At 36.2% G+C, this 16,759-nt stretch overlaps 1 protein-coding gene across 9 annotated transcripts in view; it reads right to left on the bottom strand.

The window, feature by feature from the left end:
• Positions 1 to 16,759, bottom strand: part of TTN (titin) — a 265,304-nt gene that overhangs the window by 66,900 nt on the left and 181,645 nt on the right. For all 9 annotated transcript variants that reach the window (XM_016152571.2, XM_036235757.1, XM_036235759.1 and 6 more), the window contains 28 exons: positions 16,407 to 16,712; positions 16,032 to 16,310; positions 15,142 to 15,441; positions 14,740 to 15,042; positions 14,251 to 14,613; positions 13,614 to 13,916; positions 13,184 to 13,483; positions 12,434 to 12,730; positions 12,039 to 12,323; positions 11,647 to 11,940; positions 10,043 to 10,342; positions 9,616 to 9,924; positions 9,337 to 9,527; positions 8,501 to 8,930; positions 7,154 to 7,462; positions 6,816 to 6,964; positions 6,699 to 6,731; positions 6,480 to 6,609; positions 6,075 to 6,374; positions 5,663 to 5,980; positions 4,404 to 4,700; positions 3,993 to 4,292; positions 3,593 to 3,907; positions 3,364 to 3,512; positions 2,781 to 2,931; positions 2,412 to 2,693; positions 844 to 1,146; positions 9 to 311 (listed from right to left, as the gene is read on the bottom strand). In XM_016152571.2, the coding sequence (XP_016008057.2) occupies positions 9 to 311; positions 844 to 1,146; positions 2,412 to 2,693; positions 2,781 to 2,931; positions 3,364 to 3,512; positions 3,593 to 3,907; positions 3,993 to 4,292; positions 4,404 to 4,700; positions 5,663 to 5,980; positions 6,075 to 6,374; positions 6,480 to 6,609; positions 6,699 to 6,731; positions 6,816 to 6,964; positions 7,154 to 7,462; positions 8,501 to 8,930; positions 9,337 to 9,527; positions 9,616 to 9,924; positions 10,043 to 10,342; positions 11,647 to 11,940; positions 12,039 to 12,323; positions 12,434 to 12,730; positions 13,184 to 13,483; positions 13,614 to 13,916; positions 14,251 to 14,613; positions 14,740 to 15,042; positions 15,142 to 15,441; positions 16,032 to 16,310; positions 16,407 to 16,712 (7,599 nt within the window). The remainder of the gene's footprint in view (positions 1 to 8; positions 312 to 843; positions 1,147 to 2,411; positions 2,694 to 2,780; positions 2,932 to 3,363; positions 3,513 to 3,592; positions 3,908 to 3,992; positions 4,293 to 4,403; positions 4,701 to 5,662; positions 5,981 to 6,074; positions 6,375 to 6,479; positions 6,610 to 6,698; positions 6,732 to 6,815; positions 6,965 to 7,153; positions 7,463 to 8,500; positions 8,931 to 9,336; positions 9,528 to 9,615; positions 9,925 to 10,042; positions 10,343 to 11,646; positions 11,941 to 12,038; positions 12,324 to 12,433; positions 12,731 to 13,183; positions 13,484 to 13,613; positions 13,917 to 14,250; positions 14,614 to 14,739; positions 15,043 to 15,141; positions 15,442 to 16,031; positions 16,311 to 16,406; positions 16,713 to 16,759) is intronic.

Genomic DNA, 16,759 nt, shown 5'->3' with positions numbered 1-16,759 from the left:
ACACATACCCAGCTCATCCTTGCAAGTGATTGGCTTGGTGCAAAATGAGGGCTTGCCTTGTCCAACAATATTGACGGCACTGACACGATACTCATAGGTATCACCTTCTTTTAAGCCTTTAACAGTGTATTTTCTGCTAAGCAAGTTGTCATTTGTAACCTTGTGGAACTTCTCAGTTCCAATGAGACGGCTTTCTAGGACATAGTTAATAATTTCTGATCCGCCATCATACTTTGGAGGATTCCAAGTCAAAGTAACAGAATCTTTAGTAATTTCTTTGACTTCCAGGTCTTCAGGACGCTCTGGTACAGCTGCAGGTATAAGTATGGAATTACAGTGAAAAAATGCAAAATGGTAAAATGTAGTAAATAATACCTTTTGAGGATTGTATTTAAACATTAAAATATCTACTTTGAAAAGTAACAAAAGAGATCTCATCACAGAACTATAGAGTTAAAAAGACCCTATACAATCTAATTTCCTCTGACCAATGAGGAAATAGAGGTTCACTGAGGCCAAATAATTTAGGGAAGTTCTCCAGAACTGGTAGTTTTAGAATTTGGAAAAGACTTCATATTTACACCATTAAGTGGAAAATTAAAAAAAAAATCAGTGGAGTTTACATAAAGGAATTTGAAGAATCAGATATATTCCCATAATCTCTTTCACAAGCACATTCAAATACTACCAACATCAGATATTGAGTACATTAGATAAGTGCCTAATGTACACTTGTCAAATGAGTAAAATGTCTGGCATTTATTTGCATATTTTGATACCATAGGTTTTTGTTAATTGAGGGAGGAAGTTATTAAAGATGAAATTGTTTTAAATTGTACTTACTTATTGGATCCCTGATGACAAGTTCATTTGGTGTCTCAATGAACGGGCCTATGCCAATGCTATTTTCAGCTGCAATTCGGAAAAAGTAGGCTTTTCCTTGAATGAGACCCTGGACAGTAGCGTTTTGTCGGGTAACTGTATATGTCACTGGGGTCCATGCTTTGCGGTCAGCTTCCCGCTTTTGAATGACATAATTGGTGATTGGAGAGCCTCCATCATCTTCTGGAGAAAACCATGTCAGTTTGCAGGAGTCATTAGTTAGATTGTCGGACAGGAATGGTGTTCCAACAGGACCTGGCACATCTGGGAATAAAAGGAAAAGATTTCTGGTTGTTTGTCTTCAGTGAACTATAGAGTTCAATATTTGTTACTCTCTGTTTTTAAAAAGGAGACAAAAGTATTGTTATAAAGAAAATAAGTTTTCATATCTATTAATTAAGCTGTTTTTCCTCTGTGTGGTATCTATTTTCAACCATATTTTTAAATAAAATAGGTTTGCAACTGTTACTGGTTGCTACTATTTTAGTAGAAGCTAAAAGAACAGTAATTTTTTTTTTTTTTTTGTAATTTGAAAGTCAGATAGGAAGGAGCTGCTGGGAGGAGGATGTCTAGAGGGAGATAGTAGAGGGTGAGGAGTAGCCTGGCTATTTTTTGTGTCCAATTTACTCTCCAGAGGGGAAAGGGGGAGAAAGTTTTTTTGGGGGTAACCAGTAAATCAATAAGCAGCAGAAGAGGTCCCAAATTTCAGACTGACCTTTAAGACTGTTGAAATTTAACCTGGAAGTTTAAAGTTGTCGAATCAAAATTATAGCTATTGAGCAAAAAGGTATTTAGGAATGTAAAACTAACCTAAGATTTTGTAGGACTATTGCTCAATAAGATCTTTTTCTTTATGTCATTTTCATTAATGAAACCATAACATGTTTTTATAATATCAATTACGTTCAATAGAGAACCGGAATTTTCACATAAAAACTGGCTGCTTGGAATTTGACTGTGCCTAGAGACATGCTGAGAGAGAAATCTGAGTGGGAAGGCTTTACTTTCTGAGCAAATCACTGGAATAAAGCAGCCAGCAAGAGGTGTGAAAAAGCTTTGTAAAGTTCAACTTTATATTCAGTGACTAGAAATGCAACTGTGATAACCAGATAACCAAATAGAATACTGAAATATTTCAAAGGGATTTTTGCAGTATTATAACAATTAGCAAATAAAGATACAATCCCATGATATAGAAATAGTCAGCTTTAGCAAACTGTGAAACATTCATGTATATTTGCAAGAAAGTGGCTTTTATGAAAACTATATAAAGGCACAATGAATGCATATGGTAGCAAGTTATATAAAAAACGTAACATAGAAAACTTTATAGTAGGAGTATGACCATATAAAATATGTATAGAATAAAGAAGCAATGGGGAAATCAAAAAATGCTAATAGTGGTCAATGGGATTGTGGGTGATTTTTCTTATTTTCCAAAGTATTTGTAACATAGTTTTATTATAACTTAGTTTTGTTATAGATGAAGCAAAAATGTTATTTTTAAGTTGCATGGACAAAGTATTTACCTAAAACATCAACAATAATTGTTTTCTTCCTTTCTCCCCCTGCATTTTTGGCAAGAAGAGAATAGATGCCTTGGTGGCTCCTCTGGCAATTCTTGATGACCATGGATGAGCTAATGGCTGTAGTCTCAATGGTGGCTTCTTGAGGTAATGCTCTTTCATTCATGCTCCAGGTAACAGTTGGAGGAGGCTTTCCAGATACATAGGCAATGATCCGGATCACCCCTCCAGCATGGACCACAATTCTGTCTTTGACGCTGGCATCTAGCTGAAGGTCAGGTGATACTAGAAAACAATTGAAAATTACAAATGTGATTTTCATTTTCAATCCAAAATATAAAAATAGATACAAATAATAGAAGAATTAATCACCAATTCTGTCCTTCATTTCAATGGCATCTGTGACTTCTCCAGGTTCTCCAATGCCAGCAATATTGACTGCTCGAACTCTAAATCTGTAGAATGCTCCTTCCTTTAATCCAGTCACGACAAGTTTTGTTCCTCTCACTTCTTTATCTTTACCCTAGGGAAAAATCACAAGTAGTTTTAAATTAGAATGGTTCTTGGTAGCTACTTGTTTTAATAGCTTTCTAAAAGCATAACCAACAATATATTTAAGTATTGTCTTTGGGAAATTGTTGCTAATTTAGATTTTAGTAATCAGATATGATAGGTAAATGCTGAGTGAAATATCTTGCCAGGAATTACTGTTCATTTATTTTACCTTTTCAGGATTTATAACCAAAAATATAAAGTATAGAAAATATTTTTAAAAAGTTAAAAATAACATAACTTTTGATTAGATTTCTGAGATAACAAATTTGAGTTATAAGTTATAATTATATAATTTTTCTGATTTCTTGATCCAAAGAATACAGATAGAATTGGATTGTGAATAACTACTACATTTTTAGTTTATTAATAGTACATATTCATAATGCTAAGTATTTGTTACCTTTTCCCATTCTTCTTTTCCTTCTTCTTTATATTCAACGATGTATCCAGTTACTTTGGATCCGCCATCCTTTAGTGGGGGAGACCACTCCAAGTCTGCGGATGACTTAGTCCAGTCTGTGACTTTGGGAAATGGAGGACCAGGAGGGGCTAGAAAGAACAAGTACACATTACTATTCTTGATTTTTCCAAGGCACCTTGGAAGAAAAAAGGAATGTTTCAAGGCTTACCAACTGGATCCCTAGCAGTCACTGGATCCGATGGCAGGCTTGCCGGTCCCACACCAGCAGCATTGATTGCATATACTCGGAACTGATAATCAGAACCTTCAATAAGACCAGTCACTTTATAAGAAACACCCAAAGTCATGGCTTTGATAGGATCTCGGTTAACTCTCTTCCATCTCTTTGAAGTGGTGTCTTTCATTTCTAGCCAGTATCCTGTCACAGGAGAGCCTCCATCATATTCTGGCTCTTCCCAGTTGACAGTCATAGAGTTACGAGTCACACTGCTAACTGTTGGTTTATCTGGTGCTCCAGGGACAGCTGTGAAAAAAATCACATTGATTTATAAGAAACTATGCAAAACACAAATAAAAATTACTTTGTATGTGAAACATGTCATACTTACAGAAGAGGTTTCTTGCTGTTTCAGGCTCACTGTCAAGAGGCTCCCCAATGCCATATTTATTCTGGGCCATGATTCTGAATACGTATTCATGGCCTTCTAGCAATTTGGGAATTGTGTACGTGCACTCTTTAGGTTCATCAGAGACACGCACCCATGTCTTCCTATTAGCTTCTCTTTTCTCTATTACATAGTTCGTAATCTTAGACCCACCATCATCTAAAGGTGGAAGCCAGGATAATGTCATTTGGTCTGCTGAAATAGATTCAAACTTTATTGGTCCCACTGGAGGGCCAGGACGACCTAAAATGGTTTAAAAAAGGAAAACTTAATTAGTAGAATAATTTTTAAAGCCAAACATTATATTCATGAACAGAAAAACATGTAATTTTAATAAAACCATGCAATCTTTACCAAGGACATTCAATCTCATCTCCTTTGATGCTGTTCCCAGATTATTCACGGCTGTAATGGTATATAAGGCAGTGTCACTCCTGCGAGACTGTGGAATAACTAAGGTGCAAGTATCATCCACCACCAGTTTGTTGACATGGGTGTCATAGAGAACAGGTTCTTTATTTGCAGGCTTCTTTGGAGGAGCTTTAAACCAAGTTAGTGTTGGGAATGGAACACCTTTAATTTTGGCCACGATGCTAACATCAGTTCCTTCTTCAACCTCCATGAATTCTTTTAGATCAATTGATGGCGGACCTAGTTATTTAAAAAAGTCGTAATTAGGAATATAAAACACTAAAGAATAGAAAGTAGAATTCACAGTGACTATAAAGCTACTTGGATCTACTATAGGCAGGTTTTATAGCCTGGCCCAATATAGAAAACAAATATATCTTTAATTAATTTATACCAGTATTAGAACAGGTATCTGTTATCATCATCCTTTATCTACATGTAGCTATTGTCTCTTACCTGGCATTATTATACATGCAGATGTTGAAAAGGGCAGAGAGAAGTGAAAATTGTAGTAGCTTAGGCTTAGGCTTAGGAATTCTTTCATGAAGTTTCCTTTAGTATTTATGCAGAGTTATGAGGGGACCTACTATGTTCATTCTGAGAAGAATCCCCCTTTGAGGAAATATAACTGCTAGTAGAGGCAAAGTACATTTCCATTTTCCATTAATTTAATATAAGAATGTGCAAAGAGGGGTGTGAATATAGCCCTTCTAAATTTAGAAAAGAGAATTGAACAAGTAGACAGCAGCAGTGATTGTAAAAATAGAGAAAGAATTATTACTGTATTTGTATGTATATTTTATCTATTAAAATGGACACATCTTTTTCTCAAATTGAAAATAAATGTGAAGATAAATGGGTCTGGCAGTAGCTTAGCAAATAACTGGTTACTTCCTTCCCCTTTTGAAGAGCATGCAGAGGAAGTGCTTTAATTTCTGATAAGTAAAATAGCCTGCTATGGAAAAAAATTATGGTAAAGAATTTCCAAACATCATTTCCTTTAAATAACAAAGATAATATATAAAAAATATAATAATTCTATAAAAATTGAGGGAATGAATGATTAAGTTAGTGCACATGTCCACACTCAATTCATGGTATCTTCCCGATGTGCAGACAAATCTCTTTTTATTTTGGACTATTATTAAATATCTAGAAAGGCATTCACAAAATTAACTTTCTGCTAATTTGTTGGTACTCACATGTCTGGTCTTTGACAATCACAGGGCCAACAGTGGCTGAAGGTTTGCTGACTCCTGCAGCATTGACAGCTTTGACTCTGAATTCATATTCTCCACCCTCTATGAGGTCTTCAACAGTAAATTCCAGTTCTTCCACATCACGCCTATTGCACTGTTTCCATGCTTCTTTCTTTTTCCCAGTAGGGTCCCAGGCAAGGCACTCAACAATATAGTGGGTGACAGGGGAGCCCCCATCATTCTTTGGGGGTTTCCATGACAGGTGTACTGTATTCTTTGTTATCAGGCCAATCTTGAGTTTAATAGGGGGATCAGGAGGATCTTTAAAGATAGTTAAATAAGTATTAAACATTGTCTATAACAATATATTTTTCAAGTTTGAGATATTAACTTAATCATAGATTTAAAAACTTACATATGGGATCTCTGGCAGTGGTCCTCTGAATGGTTTCCACAGGTGGGCCAATACCAAAACGGTTTTCTGCACGTACACGGAAGAAATATTGCTGTTCAGAGATGAGATCAGGAACTAAAAATGTGGTGCTTCCACAGTTTGGATTGACTTTAGTCCAGGCTTTTCCATCAATAGTCTTCTTCTCAATAACATAGCCTTTGATCCTGTCTCCTCCATCATCATCTGGCATCTTCCATGTAAGTCTGCAACTACCTCTTGTGATGTCACTGACTTTCAGATCTTTCGGTGGCCCTGGTACATCTGTTGGGTGCATATCACAATATAAACAATATTGCTTTTTAAAAATACATATATATATATATATATATATATTTACTTTAGAGTAACTTTTAAAGTCTTTCTTACCCATGACTTTAACTCTGCAACTTGCAGTTTTTTGTCCTGCTTTATTCTTGGCTGTGATGCTATATTTCCCTGAATGAGATCGTTTACACTCTGGGATAATAATCACTGATGAGTTTTCTGCAGTCTCCAGCTGCACAAACAAAATAGTAGTCATACACTAAATAAAACAATAGCAGTAGTGAAGCCAACTAGGTTCTGAATCATTTCAATTTATTTTACCTGTGCATCTTCAGGTATATCATGAACTCCATCCTGTTAGGAAAGAATATAGTCAGTTGTAGTATAAATATTCCTTAGAGTAATTCAATGAGAGAGAGAGAATTACAATTTTCTTACCTTCATCGCCTTCTTTGCCTTTCCATCAAATTCCCAAGATGATTTTGGTGTGGGGCGTCCCTTGATGACAGCAGGAATCCTAATCTGTGAACCAGCTTGACATATCAGAGAGTCTTGTGCTCCAATGTCAATGAAAACTTCTGGTGCCTCTGTAATAACACGGATAACATAACAGGATTCAGCTCATCGTTTTCAAAAAAGTAATTGATATATCTTTAGTAAATTAATTAATTTCATTAGATCAAAAGATGAATACATAAAAGAAAAAAACAATGAAAATAAAAAGAAAAACAAAAAGAAGGAAAAGATGAATACATAAATGAAATGAGGACTAGTACCTTGAATATCAGTGGCAGGGATCTCTCCAGTTGCATCGCTTGGTTCTGATTCACCAGCTTCATTGACAGCTTTCACTCTGAATCTATACTTCCTGAGTTCTTTCAAATTTGGCACCACACATTCACAACTAGTTAGAAGTTTATCTGGTTCATTTACCCTTTTCCAGTCAGTAGTACCTTCTTCTTGCATTTCTACAATGTATCCTTTGATCGGACTGCCACCATCTTTGGCAGGAGGTTTCCATGCTAGTGAGATGCTTGACTTTGTTTTGTCTTTGACCTCTGGGCAAGATGGTGGCCCAGGTGGATCTAATAAGAAAAATAAAAACACGAAATTTTGAAGCTAATTGAATGCTAGATATATATGTATATATATATATATATACACACACCATAATAATATTTTACTATACATGATCATATTTTTATCTATTAAAATATTAAAATAGAAATACCAAAATAATAAATTACCTTCTAGAGAAGAGAAATACAATAGTCTATATTCACTTAGCATCAATGCAAAAACAAAGAAAGCAAACAACTAACTGAGATTAGAAAGACTACCCACTATCTCTACATTGATCTATATTCTCTTTACACATGAATGGTGAAAAGCTATTCTACTTTTGATATCTTTTTGGAGAGATTCTGCAATATTCTCTACTAAAACTTATTTTAATTTAATATACCATGAAATTAAAATTAAAACTAATGATTTCATCATTAGTCGGTAAACCTTTGAATGCAAACTAATCTTAAAGTCCTGCACTGTCATTTGCAACAACAATCACATGACAATCCTTTACAATTTGAACAGGACTTTACAATTACCGAAAGTCTTTTAGCAGACTGTGCTTGAGAATCTTATATATTTGTTTAATAACTATTACTGGAAAATTAGCAACATTTTTCTTTTTTTGTTGAACTCCAACTGAAGGGTCTAACTCTTTAGTGAGGGAGATAAATTTCCACAGTATCTAATGATGTAGAGATTTATTAAGGTATGGGAGTAGAGAGGAGCTTACAGTCCAGGGTCATTATTATTGTGATTCCTTGTAAAACACTAGGCTTAATCAAAGAGTTTAAAAACTTTATAATTTTATGTATGTGTGTATGTATACACATATGTCTGTATGTATACATATATATAGATGAGTATGTACTATGCATACACACACACATACACATACACACATACACACACATGTACTTCTGATAGTTTATGTAAGTGTGAAGCTTAACTTTAACAAAATAAATTGGAATTGAAAAATATAAGAAATTTAAGAGCAGTATGAATTATTTAGTGGCATTGCCCTCTATACGTTTCAGAAATGGAAGCATACTTACATATGGGATCTCCTGCAATAGCTGGATCTGATGGTTCACTGGGAGGGCCGATTCCTGCAGCATTTATTGCCATTGCTCTGAACTGGTACTTAACGCCTTCAATCAAACGGGGAACATTAAATTCCACTCCTTTCAATCCCACTTTGGTTATTGGTGCTCGGCTAACACGTGACCAGTAGGTACTTCCCTCTTCTCTCTTCTCCAGCCAGTAGCCAGTAATTGGAGAGCCACCATTGTCTAAAGGAGGAGTCCAGCTCACTAGCATTGACCCTTTGGTGCGCTCCAAAACTTTTGGTTTTCCCGGAGGTCCAGGAAGGCGGTAAGGATCTTGAATGACCACTTTATCTGATTTGCACTCATCACTGGTTCCATATTTATTCACTGCCCTCACTCGGAATTCATATTGACCATTGGGGATAAGTTTCCAGATCTAGAAATTATATAAATAATAACTTCTTAACAAAAATATACTCAGGTTGATTTTTACTTATTTTTAAATTAGTTATGTTGGTAGGAAAGAATATATAAAGAAATAAATCTATAAACTCAAATAAATATATAGTTTCAAAATATGCAGACTCAAACATGGAGAAAGCCTTTTAAAATGAGAATATGTAAATCTATTATAACTAATAGTAGATCTCTCAAGTAAAAGAGACTATATATCAAATAATTGTATATACTAAGGGGGCTTATGTGTATGGTGCTAAAAACTACAATAAAGCTTTTTGTGTGGTTTTGCCTTTACTCATTAAATTCCAAAGTTATACTAGAATGGTGTTAATTCAGGGACATGTTATTTTAATGTGTATAAGACAATATTTAAAAGAGTTTACCCCATATCTCTTCTCTACAGCAGTGTTGGTGACTTCCTCCCATTCACTTTTCTTCCTACTTGCATCACGTTTGTCAATGATATAATGGGTGATTTCACTGCCGCCATTGTCTAGAGGGGCATCCCATGTCAAGTAGCAAGATTCAGCTTTAATGTCAGTAACCGCAAGATTTCTTGGTGGGGATGGACGATCTGGAAAGGAGCCAGCAGAGGAAACTGAGAAGTCAGTTCTTAAACAGACACTGGATTTTATTTTGATATAAAAAAGCATGTCACTTACCATATACTTCAACATGAACATTTCGGAAGACTGAGCCAAGACGATTGGAGGCAGTCACTGTGTAAGTGCCTTTGTCCTCCCGGACGGCTTTGGGAATGCTGAGCTCAGTCTTTGCCTCACTTCGGGATACTTCTTCTTTGGTTATCTTCAGTGCGTCAGTGGGTTTTTCAATCACAGTTTCATTCTTGGACCACTCGATCTTAGGCATTGGAAGGCCTGTCACATCTGCAGGGATGTTAACAGGTTCTCCTGCCTTTACTTTGATAGTATCTCCTCGAACAGCCAGGCGCAGTTTAATAGTTGGAGGCACTGCAAACAGTAGGAAAGAAGAAAAAACAGCAAAGTCATAAGGATGTTTGCTCAACCTATGAGATAAAGGCAACACTGTAAAGTGCATTATAATTATTATTATGTTTAGATTCCCCACCTTCATCATCTTGTATGACCACATTAAGAGGCAGGGATGGTTCACTTTCACCAATTGCATTGACAGCTTTGACCCGGAACTCATACATCTGGTGCTCATCAAGATTTTCAACCAGGAAAGATGTGGTTGGGCAGAGTCGCTTGTTAACTCTTTCAAAGTCAGGTTTGTCATGACGCCGTTTTTCAATGATATAGCCTTGGATAGGGCTGCCACCATCACTGCGGGGCTCTTTCCAGTCAAGGGTGATGGTAGACTTTGTCCTTTCTGTATATGTGAGCCTCTCAGGAGCTGTTGGAGGACCTTTAACCAGAGGCAAGATGAAGTGACAAGCATGAAATAAATATTTACATAAGAAATATTTCACTTCGAATTAATCATGTGAAAAATAGGTTTCTATTTGGCATAACATTATATCCTTCTTTAAAACCCTTTTCAAAACACCTCATTTATCAATCATAGGCGTTCATGTCAGCAGAATTTTTCTTACTAAACTTTAGAGTCAAGATTATTGATTAAACATAAATCAAGGGGCATGTATGCTTTTTTATATTTAGCATTTCAGATATTTTGCCTTTGTCACTGGGGAAGCTTCCAGTGCTAATGAACTAGGAGAGCAGGTTGTGAAGTTTTTCTTTGTATGACTGGCTGAGAGGAAAGAGTTTCCTCTTTTATTAACAGACAATGGATATGTCTACTGAACATGCTTTGAGTCATGTTGCCTCAAGTGTGGGTTTAAAATAGAGTGGAAATATAATTCTTGTGATGCTGCTGTCGTTTGGTATCCTTCACAAAACCAAAAGAATAAGCTCTACATGGTGAAACTAGACCCAATCCACTCTTATTGACTACTATTGCAACCAGAAGCTGTGCTTTGTAGTGGAAGCACAGCTTTGTTTTGGTCCTCTGACAAGTAGAGCTATAGAGGAAATTCTGAGATGATCTGTTATGGTACTATAGGATGTAATTTCATTTTTGTCTGTCTCTTGGGCAATGGGTCATTGTCAAAGACTTGGCTTTCTTAGATGGGATGTCAGTCTACATTACTAAATGTGTGCAGTTTTAGGGTTTCATATTTGTTCATGTTGGTCAAGGAGATTTCCTTTGGTTGCTTTTTATTTTTTGGTTGCTCTTTCTGGTTTGAGGTCTCCATATCTTTCCAGTGTGGGGACTACTTGACGGCTATAGCAAGACTAAGGCATTTGTTCTAAGGCAATATCTGTCCCGTAATCTTTAAAAATCAATGAACTCGCTTTAACCACTAGGCTATTAAATTAATTACTCCAGTGTATTCTATTGCTAAGATGTAATATTTCTAAATTGTTTTTTGGTTGTTGCTAAGTTTCAGTAGATTCAGGTTTTTCAGTACGTAAAACTATGCTTGGTTTTGTACAGAAATTACAGTGAGCCAAAAATTATATTAAAATTATAGCAATATGGTATTCTTAAAGCTGCTAGTAGTTTTTAATTTACCTTTCTAAATACTCTCTAGCTTTAAATCTTGAGACTGTTGAAAGTTTGAAGCCATAAGGCTCAATAAATAACTGTCACAATTAGAAGCAAAAAATATATATTTACTTTATAAACACAATGAAAACCTTTTTTACCTAGTGGATCAACTGCAAGAATTGGTCCTGTTTCAACAGGAGGGCCACAGCCAAACTTGTTCTTGGCAATCACACGGAACTTATATTCTTGTCCCTCAAGGAGACCTGTGATGTCACATTTAGATCTCTCAGTCTCTATTGGTTGTCTCCAAGTATGCATCTTGGCATCTTTTCTTTCAATAATAAACCCTGTGATTTCACTTCCTCCATCATCTGCTGGATCAGACCAGTTAAGTAGACACATCTTTCTGTTTGTTACAACAGGTTTTAAGTCAAGAACTGGACCAGGGACATCTGAAAAATAAAAACACCAAAAAAAAAAAAATTAACGTAATATGATAGTATCACTTAGGAAAATCCTATGATATAAAAAGCCATGTAACATTCCTTACCAAAAACTTCTACCCTGGCTGCTGCAAATTTAGAACCACAGCTATTGGTGGCTGTAATCACATATCTGCCATGATCTTTTCTCAATGCTTCCTTGATAATTAGTTCAGATTTTGTTCCAACATTTTCTATTACAACACGGTCTTTATCCAGCTCTCCCTCTTCAATAGTCCATACTTTCGTAGGCACTGGACGGCCAGTTACTATAGCTGGAATTCTTAGAGTTTTCCCAGCCATTATTTGTATTCCAGCCTTGACAGAAACATCTAGTTCCACAGTCGGAGGCTCTGTTGAAAGAGAACAGTTATCAGCTCAAGAAAGATAAAAAAAAAAAAAAAAAAAAAAAATCCCCTACTTGGAAAATATCTATAATCTGTATCATATAACTGTTGAGTACCTTGTGGTTCAGCCACAGTAACAGGTTCTGTTTCTCCAGGTGGTCCTTCTCCTGCAGCATTGACAGCACTCACTCGAAGTTTGTAATCAGCACCCTCTCGGATTTCTTTGACAGTGTACTGACGGACCTTGATCATCTTCTCTGTGCAGCGTGACCATTCATTTGTGCCAACCAGCTGCTTATCGACAAAATAGCCAATAATTTCTCCACCACCATTGAAAGCTGGGGGTTCCCATTCTAATTCAATAGTTGTAGAGCTTGTGTCAGTGACTCTTGGGATAGGTGGCCCTGGTGGAGCTAGAATAAATGCAGAATACAAATCAAAACCCACTGATAGTTTTAGAATGTACAGTAGCTTATCTATCCCACTTTCTTTTTTTTTCATAGAGCACTATTTTGTGAAACTTTTAAGTTATACATACATGTGTTTAAAACTTTACCTTCTAACTTCAACATATGAATCCATAGTCATTGTTAGTATTTTGTTTCTTTTTTTCTAGCTCTATTGAGATATTATTGACATATAATATATGTAGATTTAGGGTGTATAACATGATGATTTGATTCATGTATATATGTGAAATGATTATCACAAAAGGTTAGTTAATACCTCCATTCCCTTACATGATTACCACTTTTTTATAGTGATAACATTCAAGATTTACTCTCCTAACCACTTTCAACTATGTAATATAGTGTTAATTATAATCACCATACTGTACCCTGCTTTCTTCTTAAGGAATTACTTACAGATTGGATCACGTGCGGTTTTGGGATCTGAAGGGGGACTGAATTTTCCAGGTCCAGCTGCATTTTCAGCACATACTCTGAAGACATAGGTTAGTCCTTCTAATAGGCCTTCTACATTGGTCTTCAGAGAATTCAGAAGGCTTCTGTTGACACGAGACCAATGTGTACTATTAACTTCACGTTTTTCGAGCCAGTAACCCAAGATGGGGCTTCCATTATCCTTTGGTTCATTCCATTTCACTAGCATACTGTTGCTAGTAACATCTTCCACAATGGGTTTATCAGGTGCATCAGGTGGTTCTGATAAAAAAATTAGCATATTTGAATTAATTTCCTAGTATGACATAAAATTCAAGTTCACAAGCTGTGATAATGCACATACCAACATACATGATAAAAAGGGAAATTTTAGATGCTAAAGAAACCTTACCAAATGGATCTTTAGCTGTAAGTGGCTTTGAAATACATGGTGGTCCAGGCCCGAACCTATTTTCAGCTCTTACACGGAAGAGGTACTCTTTTCCTTCAATCAGTTTCGTCACTGAATATTTGCAGTGTCTAAGTGTTGAGGTGACAACAATCCAGTCTGAGTCAGGTTTTGTCTTATCTTTCTTTTCTAAAGTGTAGTTTATAATTTCACTGCCACCATCATCAAGGGGTGGTTCCCATTTGCAGAGGACTGAGTTCTTTCTAATATCTTCAAATACAAAGTTGATTGGTGGTCCTGGTGTATCTAATATTTCAAGAGAGAGCAGTGATTAAAACTTGTGTAGAAATTGTTGTAGCAGAAAATGTAAATGTTATTATGTTGCTTTGATAAAAATTTCTGGTTTTCTTATATCTGTCTATATTTTTATCACATTTACTAACAAATAATAAGGTCAGTTGTTTTCTTTTACATAGCTAGGACAAAAAAATGGGACTGAGGATACCTTGAGGATACCTTGCTGAAGTTATTTCCTACTTCCTTTAACTCCTCCCCCACCCCGACCAAATTTTTATTTTTGTTGTACTAAAACTCTTAAATAGACTGTTTTCCATTGGTAAGAGTAGTTTTAACAACTTACCAAGCACGCTGACAGTACAAGGAGCTTTTGCGACACCATGGTCATTCTCAGCTTTGATCATATACAGGCCATGGTCTGGTCGGAGAGAATCTCGGACACGTAGCTGAGATTCTCCTTTTTTACTATTGTCAATACTCAAACGCTCCGTCAGAGGCAGGACAAATGGTTCTTCTTCCTGAACTTCACCCTTCTTCCTTCTAACTGTGGGTGCTACTCGCTTCTTGATTTCCTCTGGTGTAATAACATTTTCATCCTTTAGCCATGTAATAGTTGGGTAAGGGGACCCAGAAATAGTTGCATCAAGTGCAATTTCATCACCTCGTTTCACTTCTAGGCTTGTTCTCATAATGATTTTTGGAGCATCTGTAATGATTAAAAACAATAGTAGTTTTCAATTATTTCAATTAATTCTAATTAAAATATCTGACAAAACATTATTCTCATTTATTTTATAATGGGAAAATGCTAACACCGTTAAACAAAACTTACCAATAGGATCTACAGCTTTGGTTGGAGGAGTGGCCCGAGAAGGCTCACCAATACCAGCAGCATTTTCTGCTCGCACACGGAATTGGTATTCCTTTCCTTCTTGAAGTCCTTTTGCTGTATAGGTCAGGATTGGTACCAGGTGTTCATTGCATCTCTTCCATCTGTCTTCACCTTTAGCAATCTTCTCTATGATATAACCCATTATCTTGCTCCCTCCATCATATAAAGGTGGCTTCCATGTAATAGTCATTGCTTCAGCTGTAGGATTATGAACCTCGACATCTATAGGTGGATCAGGGGGCTCTGAAGAGCAAAGAAACATTGTTAGTACAGGGAAGCCTATCTTTTAAAAATAAATTCCATATTTATTCCTAGCTATATTACATTCATGCCCAAACTTACGCTTTGGATCTTGAGCAATGACTGGATTTTTCAGTTCTATATATTCGCCTCCACCAATCTTGTTGACAGCTTTAACGCGGAAGAAATATTCACCATTTGGTATGAGATCTTTTACAGTCCAAGATAGTTTATTCTCACCGGACATGACCGGTATATATGTCCTCCTCCCAGCTTCTCTGCGTTCCAGGACATAATGAAGAATTGGGCTTCCACCATCATATTCTGGAGGTTCCCAGGTTAATTTACAAGAACTCTTGGTGACATCACTTGCTTTAATATCTTTGCATGGTCCAGGCAGGCCTATTAGAAATAAAAGTGATAATTATTATTGTGGTCTGAAATGTCAGCATATTAGTAGTACAATCTTTCTCTAAATGGGACAATTTACATTTTAGGTAGGACAATCTTTGATATTCAAAAGTGTCCCTTACACTGGAGGCTGTCGAGTATATTTGGCCCTCAACTACTAAATGTCAGTGGCTTCCCCTGAATCTTTGTTCTGAGAAAAAATGGCCTTCCAAATTTCCAAACACCATTCATGTGTGTGGGAGGAGGGGGCAGAAAATATTACTACCTCTGGTTGAGAACACTATGGAAAAATGTAAATATAATTAATAAAGGAATATTGGTCATTTTAATATTCTTTGGGTATATTGAATCTTTTATTTAAATTAATACCTCACATGCAAATAATTACAACAAAAGTAATTCAGTATAATCAGGGTTTAACTACCAATTTCATATCTTTACAATTGCTTTGGAAGAAATAATCTGAAAGAACATTTAGTTTACAAAAGGCTAAATCATGAAGCCATTTATACTAACCCTGCAAAGTTAACTAATTTTCCAACAAGTAAGGAATATCTAATGTTTCATCACAGAATGATTACCTATGACTTTGACATTGATTGAGGCAGTTGCTGAACCGAGCTTGTTCTCCAGTGTAATGGTATAAACTCCAGCATCTGCATGGACACTCTTGGGAACTTCGAGGTGTGCTGAGATGTGGTCACTTTTCATTGTTAATCTATCACTTGCTTTAACTTCTTTTCCATCTTTGTGCCAACTAACAGTTGGAACTGGGACAGCTCTGAAGGGAACAGGGATGCTTAGTTTTTCACCTTCAATAACAACAATGTCATGAGTCTCCAGATCAATTGTTGGCTTGCCTGTCAGATATAATCAAAAGAGGAAGAAGAGTATGTCAAAATGAAATGCATAAGTAAAGCCTGTTTTGTTAATTATAAAATAAACCGTGTTCTTACAGTCTGGGTCTTTGGCAACCACATTTTCGGAGATTTCAGATGGCTCGCTGACACCAACAGCATTGACAGCTCTCACTCTCAAAACATATTCCTTGTCAGGAACAACACCTTCTTCAACCTTGAATTTCAAGTCTTTTATTGGGCGAGAATTAACCCGCATCCATTTCTCAGTGCCCACTGGGCACATTTCAACATGGTATCCTATAATAGGACTTCCGCCATTTTTCTCTGGAGGCTTCCAAGCAATGGCAATGTGCTTTCTCCCAGCATCAGTCACGTGTAGGTCAAGAGGAGGTGAAGGAGGACCTGAAAAAAGAGTGAAATATTCATATCCACAATCTCATCATTAAGCT

The sequence above is a fragment of the Rousettus aegyptiacus genome, unplaced genomic scaffold (genome assembly GCF_014176215.1).
Source record: "Rousettus aegyptiacus isolate mRouAeg1 unplaced genomic scaffold, mRouAeg1.p scaffold_m13_p_2, whole genome shotgun sequence".
NCBI classification, from domain to species: Eukaryota; Metazoa; Chordata; class Mammalia; order Chiroptera; family Pteropodidae; genus Rousettus; species Rousettus aegyptiacus.
The sequence above is the reverse complement of the archived record's forward strand: the minus strand, read 5'-3'. Positions and strand labels throughout refer to the sequence as shown.